The sequence below is a fragment of the Nematolebias whitei genome, chromosome 14 (genome assembly GCF_014905685.2).
Source record: "Nematolebias whitei isolate Nwh7 chromosome 14, NemWhi1, whole genome shotgun sequence".
In the NCBI taxonomy this organism is placed as follows: domain Eukaryota; kingdom Metazoa; phylum Chordata; class Actinopteri; order Cyprinodontiformes; family Rivulidae; genus Nematolebias; species Nematolebias whitei.
In genome coordinates this window covers 45,986,027-45,995,644 of record NC_056511.1, presented here as the reverse complement: position 1 = coordinate 45,995,644, position 9,618 = coordinate 45,986,027, and the positions used below count along the sequence as shown (strand labels likewise).

Below are 9,618 nucleotides of genomic sequence, written 5' to 3'. Positions count from 1 at the left end.
GATCTGCACTCTACTAGATCTGCACTCTACTAGATCTGCACTCTACTGGATCTGCACTCTATTAGATCTGCACTCTACTGAATCTGCACTCTACTAGATCTGCACTCTACTAGATCTGCACTCTACTAGATCTGCACTCTACTGGATCTGCACTCTACTAGATCTGCACTCTACTGGATCTGCACTCTACTGGATCTGCACTCTACTAGATCTGCACTCTACTAGATCTGCACTCTACTAGATCTGCACTCTACTAGATCTCTACAAAGACTAATCAGAGCTTTAGATCACATTCAGACACTGATGGGAAACGGGGGAGTGGTGGCGCAGAGGTTAGAGAGGTGGGCCTGTGATCCGAAGATCGCCGGTTCATGCCCCGGCCCCGACAACATCAAAATTGTGGGTGGGGTCGGTGAAACACCCACACTTGCCCCCACCCTCATTCGCCCCACTCTGGGCCCATGAGCAAGGCCCTTAACCCCCACCATGTGCTCCTAAACAGGTCTCTCTTGAAAATGAGTTCCCGTGGCTCAATGAGACTAACCTGGATAAATAAAGAGTAAATGAAAAAAAAAAAAAAAAACACATCGGAGGCTATGAGGGGTTCAGTGTCTTGCCCAGGGACACTTCTAAATGTGACTGCTGGTGGAATTGAACCCCCGACTCTCCCATGGGAGGAGGACTGCTCTAACCACTCATCCACAGCCGCCCCAGGTGTGAAGTCACATGACTGTTTTCTTCAGGGTGAAGAAAGCTGATGCCAACAGACTGGATAAGCTCATGAAGAGCTGGTTCAGTTCTGGGAGTGGACCTGCAGCCTCTGATGGAGGCGTCTGAGCAGAGGATGCTGAGGAACCTGCTCCAGATCCTGAACGTCCCCCCCCCCTGCAGGACACCCTGGACTCTGAGCGCAGCACCTTCAGTCAGACTGAGACCACCAGGTGCTCCACAGAACAACAGGAAGTCCTTCACACTGTTTAACTCCTCCCCCTTTCTGCACATAGGACAGTAAAATTAATCCTGAACTCCAATAAACTCTAATGTTTCTGTCTGCACCTGTTTAGAACTTAATTGTTGGTATTTTTTATATTCTCTGTTATTTTTTATGTGTGATTCTTGTGTTTGTTCCTTTGTTCTGAAACTCTGGCACAACAATTTCCTGCAGGATCAAAAAGTTCCATCTTATCTTTAACAGCTAAATATAGAATGTAAAAGACTTTTATCAATGTTTTCCTCCATAAAATAAACTGGCTAATATTTCTTTATAATCCCTTCAGACTAATTTTGACTTTTCTTTCCTCTTCTTAGATGAGGTCAGAGTTTGTGTTCATCTCACCGGCATGAGCATGGGACAGTCATCTGCTCGGCACAGCTTGGTCACACAGTGCAGGAAGACAGTGGACATCTTCTGGTTCTTGTGCTTTATGAACCGGAACACTTCAAAGGCAAAACGGCCCATTTGGCTTTTCCCGTTCTCAAAGACAGTCGTCTGGGGGTCTTTCTCACAGCTGCCTCAGTAACAGCACATTTTAACAAAGACAGCAAAGAAAACGTCAGAACTGAATCAAATCGTGCATCTGTTTCTCACCTGGACTCACCTGAAGAAAAGATCGTAGCGAAGATCATCATTAGGGTTTCCAGAGGGCGTGGTGTAGCAGTAGTCCATCAGAACGTTCCACCTGTTTGACATTAAAAAGGCTTCAGGAGAGATGCTAAAGTGATCCTAATGTTGCTGCTGGTGCACGGGTGTCATGCACAAACTGAGAACGTTTTATAATCATAAAGTTTATATTCTAAATGTAAGACAATAAATAGATTCTATGCCCTTTTTTACCATTTTACAGTGGTGCTTGAAAGTTTGTGAACCATTTATAATATTTCTGCATAAATATGACCTAAAACATCGATTGATTTTCACACAAGTCCTAAAGTAGATAAAGAGATAAACAAATAAAACTAAATTATTACACTTGGTCATTTATTTATTGAGGAAAATGATCCAGTATGACATATTTGTGGTTTGCAAAAGTATATGAACAGTTCAGCGTCTAGTGCAGGGGTCTGCAACCTGCGGCTCTGGAGCCACATGCGGCCCTTTGGTCCCTCTGCAGCGGCTCTTTCAACCTTTGACCAAAACTAACATAAACTGAATTTTATCTGTTGTTATACAAACAACTAAATATTCTAGTTTTAGCTGTTTTTCTGTCATTTCTTGTGAAAATACTTTAACGTTTTGCTTTATGTCTATACTTAATTAAAAATGACAGGTTTACACAGTTCATAGTTGTTGTTTTTTTAATTTATAAAACTATTTTCCCTCTCTTTAAAAAATATGGTCTTTTCATTTGTCTTAAATTGTAAAAATATCAACAAATGTAAAAAAAATAACATTAGATACTTTTAATTTACATTGTCATCCCTGCTGGCCACAAAAGTCTCCTACAACAAATTTAAAGTGGCCCATGGGCCATTAGTTGAGAACGACCGTTAAAGCAGGTTGTTGCCCTGGACACGTTTCATTTAGTGAACGAAAGCGTAAAAATGGCTCTTTGATAATAAAAGTTGCAGACCCCTGGTCTAGTGTTAGCCTAGCCTATTCCTTTGTTGGTAAATAATTGATTTACCATTTTATATTGTTTTTCCCTTTTTTTGTAATGTTTTTAATTTACCAAAAATAAAGTTGAAAGTTGAATTCTACAAACCGCAGGGAGCCAGTGCAACGAGGACAGAACTTGCTGATATTTATGGGATCTTGTGAGAACGCGAGCTGCAGTGTTTTGTAGTTGAAAATAACGGCTTCAGCTCTGGATGTTGGAGGTCTCCTCACATTAACTGCAGCTTCAGGTCCTTCCACAACATCTGCATTGGATTAAGGTCAGGAGTTTGACTTGGCCATTTCAAAACATGAACTTTATTCTTCTTGAACCGTTCTTTGGTAGAACAACTTGTTAGAGTCATTGTGCTGCTGCATGACCCATGTTCTCTTGAGGTTCAGTTCATGGACAGATGTTCTGACATTTTCCTTTAGAATTCTCAGATATAATTCAGAATTCATTGTTCCATCAATGATGACAAGCTGCCCTGGCCCAGATGCAGCAAAACAGGCCCAAACCATAATACTGCCGCCACCATGTTTCACAGATGGGAGAAGGTTCTTCTGCAGGAATGCTGTTGTCCTTTCTCCAAACATAACTCTTTTCATTTAAACCAAAAAGTTCTATTTTGGTCTCATCCGTCCACAAAACATTCTTCCAACAGTCTTCTGGCGTGTCCACGTGATCTTTAGCAAACTGCAGATGATGCAGATGAGCAGCATGTTCTTGTTGGAGAGCAGTAGCTTCCTCCTTCAACCCTGCCATGACACCATTGTTGTTCAGTATCTCCTGATGGTGGACTCATGAACATCAACATTAGTCAATGTGAGAGACGCCTTGAGTAGACGTTACCTTGGGGTCTTTGTGACCTCACCCACTATTCCACGCTTTGCTCTTGGAGTGATCGTTGTTGGTCCACCGCTCCTGATAACGATGGTCTTGAATTTCTTCCTGTGGATCGGTGGAGTCCAAACTCTTTAGAGATGTCCAGCAAAGTTAAGTCAGGTCCTCTGGACGGTTTCTTTTTGTTGAAACGTTTCGTCTTTCATCCAGAACACTTAATCAGCCCGAGGAGCCACAACAGCTCAGTCTTATATGACTGAGTATATGATGATATCCTATCTTAGCACCATCAAACTGCTGGACACACTACGTGAAGGTGATATTTATAAGACTGAGTTGTTGTGGCTCCTCGGACTGATGAAGTCTTTTGGATGAAATACGCAACATTTCAACATAAAGAAACCGTCCAGAGGACCTGACTTCACTTTGTTGGATTTTTCTACCTGGATTTTTGAGCATGAACTTTGATCTTTAGACATGGTTTGTAACCTTTTCCAGCTTGAGAGCAGACTTTGATAGATCCTGTTCTTTAAATCAAACAGGCGCCCACTCACACCTGATCATCATCCCATTGATTGAAAACGCCTGACTTTAATTTCACCTTCAAATTAACTGTTAATTCTAGACGTTCACATACTTTTTCCACACAAATATATAATCTTAGATCATTTTCCTCAATAAATAAATGACCAGGTATCATATTTTTGTCTCATTAGTTTTACTGGGTTCTCTTTATCTACTTTTAGGACTTGTGTGAAAATCTGATGAACCTGATTGTTTGGTTTTATTTATGCATAAAAAAGAAAATTCTAAAGGCTTCACAAACTTTCAAGCACCACTGTAACTGTAGATGTAACAATGTGACACTTGTTTAACATTTTAAAGCTTTAAAGTATTTTAACGTTTTATACCTTTCCTGACACACCTGTTCTCTCTCTGTGAAGGCAGCAGTGCAGTAAGTTGCTGTTCTTCCTCAGGCGTTTCACCTGAGATGCATATACTACCTGCTCGCAGTAGATGGTAAATATTTCTCGCTAACTGTGCTGCTCTCTGAGAAACAGACATCGTGTTCTCTGGCACTTATTTACATAAAATTGATTTGGTGGAGCTTTTCTCTAAATATAGCATAAAACCTGATTTAAATGTGTAGAAACTGCATCAGCACAGAGAGGCATTGTTTGATTGGCAATGTCGCTTGAGGTTTTGTGAACTAAATAGTAGCACAAATGTCTTGCACTTGCAAAACATGTGCAGTCTGTTAATGAATCTAGGCCTGACATTTTTAAAGAAAAAAGAAAACAAATCATGTTTTTAAATTTTCTTATTCACGTAAAAAATCAAAATCTACGGGCCTCCAGGGTGGAGCATCAACATGTAAGACGTGCCTGCGGAAGCTCCACAGGAATGTGACAGTTTTATCCTTTTTTTGCACGATTTTTTGAATTATTTTTGACACCAACAGTTACTGTTAACTTTCACAGGACACCTGTGCCTAACCCACTGTTACAAGCTCTCGGAACCATGGCAAGCCGAGGAAAATCCGACACCTCCAAGGTAGGCTGCAGTAAACCATGCCAGTCGCCAGAGCCTGAAGCTACTTCTGAACCTGATGCTAATGACCGTCTGCTGGAGCACATGGAAGCAATGCTGGAGGGAATACATTCGGACCTTGTGAGTAAATTTGATGAAATAGTATCGGAAGCAGTGAAGAGAGAAATCACGAATGCCCTCACCTCACTAGAAGCTAAAGTCATGGTGCATGCTCAGACTATTGTGGCCTTTGAGCACTCAGCTAATGACCAGAGCGACAAGTTAACTAGCTTGGAAATGAAAGTCTCCTCATTCACGAATATGGTGGATTCTATGTCAAAGAAATGTGAAGACCTAGAAGGGTGCTCTAGACTGAATAAAATGCGGGTGATTGGTATCCTCGAAGGAACTGAAGGCACCAGACCAATGGATTTCATAGATACTTTGCTACAGAATCTACTCGGCCTGGACTACAAACCCACACTGGACCGAGCTCATTAGACCCTCCATGTCAGAACTGCAGACGGGGAACTCCCACTTCCTTTTGTTGTCAGAGTCAGTATGTTCCAGCAACATAATGAGATCCTGAGGAAGGCTGGCATGTCTACTCCTCTTGTACAATGGGAAGACGATTTAAATTTTTCCGGACTTTACCACTGCTGTTGCAAAAAATTGAGCCTTCTTTACTAAAGTCAAAAAAGAGCTTTATTCCTGCCCAGGTGTTATGTTTGGTCTTTTCTACACAGCTATATTGCAGATAACTTTGCCAAATAAACAGGTTTGACGGTTTGAGGAGGCGTCTGGTGCCATGGACTTCGTAGAGAAGAACTGTAAGGGTTTTGCTCCGCCCGTGCCTCAACCTGAAAATTCCACGTTCCTGAGTTCCACGTCTGCTCTTGGTCCAGCCGCAGAAGTCTGCTGTGTCCCCGGAGGGTCCCATGGCAGCAGCATCCCCGGAGGGTCCCACGGCAGTGGCGTCCCCAGATGGTCCCACGCAGCGGCATCCCCAGAGGATCCCATGGTATCTGCATCCCCAAAGGGTCCCACAGCAGCTGCATCCCCAGAGGTCTCCATGCCTCCGGTTGAAAGTTCCACATCCTCGAGGGGTTCCTCGCCTCGTTCAGGTTCCTCGCCTTGGGTCAATGCTTCGCTTGGACCAGTTGCCTTGCATAGCCTTTGTCCTTCGCATCCCTTTGGCCCCATGCCTCGCCTTGGCCCCACGCCTCGCCTAGGGCCCATGCATCGCCTTGGCCCCATGCATTGCTTGGCCCCACGCATCACCTTGGCCCTTCGCATCGCCTTGGTGCTATGCCTTGTCCAGGCTCCTTGCCTTGTCCTGACTCCTCGCCTGACCTGCCCCAGGGTTTTTGGACAAGGTCTGCCTTGGGACGGTTTGTTGACGGCATTGAAATTTTTTTGTTTTGTTCCCAGTGTGTGTTTCCTGTCCTGGTCCCCACATCTGTTTTCTCGTGCCCTCTGGCCTGTTCTCCCCCTCCTCCCACCCAAGTCTCTGTGGGGAGGGCTTTAGGACATCTGGAGATGCCCTTTGGGGGGCGAGTTGTGGTTTTGTCCTTGGTATTGTGTTCATGTCTGTGTTCCCCTGATCCTCTGCTTATGTCTCAATAGGATTTGTGTTTCTTTGGTGTCTAGCCCCATCTTGTGTGGTGTTTATGTCCTACGTCTTCAGTCTCTGTCTCTGGCATGTGTGATCACTCACAGGTGCCTTCACTTTGTCTAATTGGTGTTTCCTGTATAGAAGTCTGTGTTAGTTTTGTCTTGGCATTGTCTACTGTTCACCGGTGATGACCTGTTTATTGTGTGTGTACCCCCTGTTCATTCTTGTTTGTATTTTTTGCTGCCCCGTCAGGTCTTTTTGTTTTGTTAATAAATATCCAAAAAAGTTCAATCTGGTCCTCTGGACATTCAAAAAAACAAAAAATAAAACAAAGCAAAAAAATATAGAAACGTTTCGTCTCTCATCCAAGAGACTTCCTCAGTCTGAGGTGCTGTTTTCAGCTCAGTCTCTTAAATAGCACCTTCTCAGAGTGGATCAACCAGTTTGCTGCTGACAACCAAAACCAGCTGATCACATGCTCAAGAAGGACCATCAGCCTAACAATGGATCATTATCATCACTGAAGGTTTTTAATGACATTTTCATATCCGCAGACGCAGGTGATTCTGTGCTGCTTGTCCTATTGGACCTTACATCTGCTTTTGACACCATCGACCACAACATCCTCATTTCTAGACTGGAGCAGTGGGTGGGCATCACAGGGTCAGCCCTTAAATGGTTTGGGTCCTACCTCTCTGACAGAACCTTCTGTGTCAATATCAAAGATTTTAGTTCGGCATCGACAGCGCTCCAGTGGGGGGTACCGCAGGGGTCCATCCTCGGTCCCCTTCTCTTTTCTTTATACCTGCTGCCACTAGGTGCTATCTTCCGCAAACACGACATACCCTTTCATTTCTACGCCGATGATTGCCAAATTTACTTCCCCCTGAGGCACAGAGGCACACGCTCTATTCAGCCTCTTCTTGACTGCCTGGCTGACATCCGGGACTGGATGGCTTTAAACTTCTTAAGCATCAATGAGAAGAAGTCTGAAGTCATGCTGTTCCATCCAAGTGGTTCACTCATGAACCATGACATTGACCTTTTCTCTCTAGCCCCGCTAGAGAAACAAAAGGTCACTAATCTGGGGGTGATAATGGACCCGTCCTTAAAACTCAACAGTCACGTAAACATGATGGTCAAATCCTGTTTTTTTCAGCTGAGACAGCTGTCTAAGCTGAAGCCTGTACTCTCCAAAAAGAACCTTGAGACAGTGATCCACGCCTTCATAACATCTAGGCTTGATTACTGCAATTCACTTCTGTTTGGAATCAGTCAGTCCTCCATTGCTCGTCTACAACTGGTCCAAAATGTTGCAGCCCGATTTTTAACTGATACAGGCTATAGAGAGCACATCACACCAGTTTTGGCCTCCCTGCACTGGCTACCCATTCACCTGCGGATCCATTTCAAAATTCTCATGTATGTTTTTAAATCACTGAACAGTTCCGCCCCATCCTATCTCACTGATCTTCTGCAGCCATATGTCCCACCGCGCTCTCTGAGGTCAGCAGAGCAGATGCTTCTCTCAGTCCCAGAAACCCGTCGTAAGCTCAGAGGTGACAGGGCTTTCTCTGTCGCAGGTCCACGACTGTGGAATGAGTTGCCACTGAGTGTCAGGCAGGCTCCCACACTCTCAGTCTTTAAGTCTCGCTTGAAGACCCACTTCTATTCGCTTGCCTTTAACACGGTGTGATTTGTTTTGGTCCGGTCTGTTCTCTACTCTTTTGGCCATTTTAGTTAGCTTCTGCTGCTATTTGTATCTGTATTTCTATTTTATGTTTTCCTGTCTGCTGTGCATGTTTGTTTCTTTTGTACAGCACTTTGGTTGGCCTTGTTGCTGTTTTAAGTGCTATATAAATAAATTGGTATGGTATGGTATGGTATTAGCACACTGATGGCTGTTTACTACTCACAGAGGGCTGAGTGATACTAGCAATCACAGCATTGTAAGAGGGGGACAGTTGAAACCGGAGGCCTCCACCCCTGTTTAATGATGGACGATTTCTTTTCACAAAGATGGCCTCCTTTACTCCTCTCTCAAACCATCGTTCCTCTCTGACCAGGATGTGAACATCTTCATCCCTGAAAGAGTGACCTCTGACCTGGAGATGAGTGTAGACCGCAGAGTCCTGGCCTGATGATGTTGATCTTCTGTACTGGTCCATCCTTTTGACCAGTGGCTGTTTAGTTTCCCCAATGTAAGACTGATCACCCTCCTGACACTGAACAGCATACACAATATTACTCTGTTTGTGCCGGGGGACTGGATCTTTGGGATGAACCAGTCTTTAATGTATTTTGGGGTTTAACAGCCACTGGGACGTTATGTTTAGAAAATAAACGTCTCAGTTTCTCTGATACTCCCTCAACATATGGAATGACCACTGGTCTGGGTCTGGGTTCCTCCTTTTCACCTGATGGCTGACTGGAGTCCTGTTTGGGTTTCTTCTCTGCTTTCAGGAAGGCCCAGTTAGGATATCCACATTGCTCTAGAGCCTGTCTTGTGTGGGATTTCTTCTTCTGCCTGGCTCCTGACTTAGTGGGGACACTGTCTGCTCCGTGGTACAGAGTCCTGATGACTCCTAACTTGTGCTCCAGAGGGTGATGGGAAATACTGGTCTGTGTGGGTGGGTTTGCGGTACACCTCATTTTGCAAATGTCCTCTATCAGAAACTGAGACCTCACAGTCCAAAAAAGCCAACCTGACTTTTTTTTTTTTTTTTTACATCTTCTCGTGAACTTTATATATTTATTAGGGATCTGGAGCCGATTTGATCCAGTATTGGTATCGGCCTCCGATACCAGCATAATTTACGTATTGGATTTTTCCAATCCATGATGCACGTTGGCTTCAAACTATGGAATGGATTTCCTGAACGTGTCTCATGAGCCCAGAGTAATAAGACCCGCCTCACATTCAGGAAATCCAGTTCATAGTTTGCAGCAGCTACAACGTGAGGACTGTTAGCAGCACTGTAGCTAACAGTGTCATGTCGGGTTTTAACTGGCGGGCCCACATGCAGAAAAACACTC

The 9,618-nt window shown here is 44.1% G+C and overlaps 1 protein-coding gene across 1 annotated transcript in view; it reads right to left on the bottom strand.

The window, feature by feature from the left end:
• The window catches only part of zpld1a (zona pellucida-like domain containing 1a), a 47,998-nt gene that overhangs the window by 6,543 nt on the left and 31,837 nt on the right, over positions 1–9,618 (bottom strand). Inside the window, exons 6-7 of the mRNA XM_037687625.1 lie at positions 1,599–1,679; positions 1,337–1,508 (exon numbers count right to left, since the gene is read on the bottom strand). Of these exons, the coding sequence (XP_037543553.1) occupies positions 1,337–1,508; positions 1,599–1,679 (253 nt within the window). The remainder of the gene's footprint in view (positions 1–1,336; positions 1,509–1,598; positions 1,680–9,618) is intronic.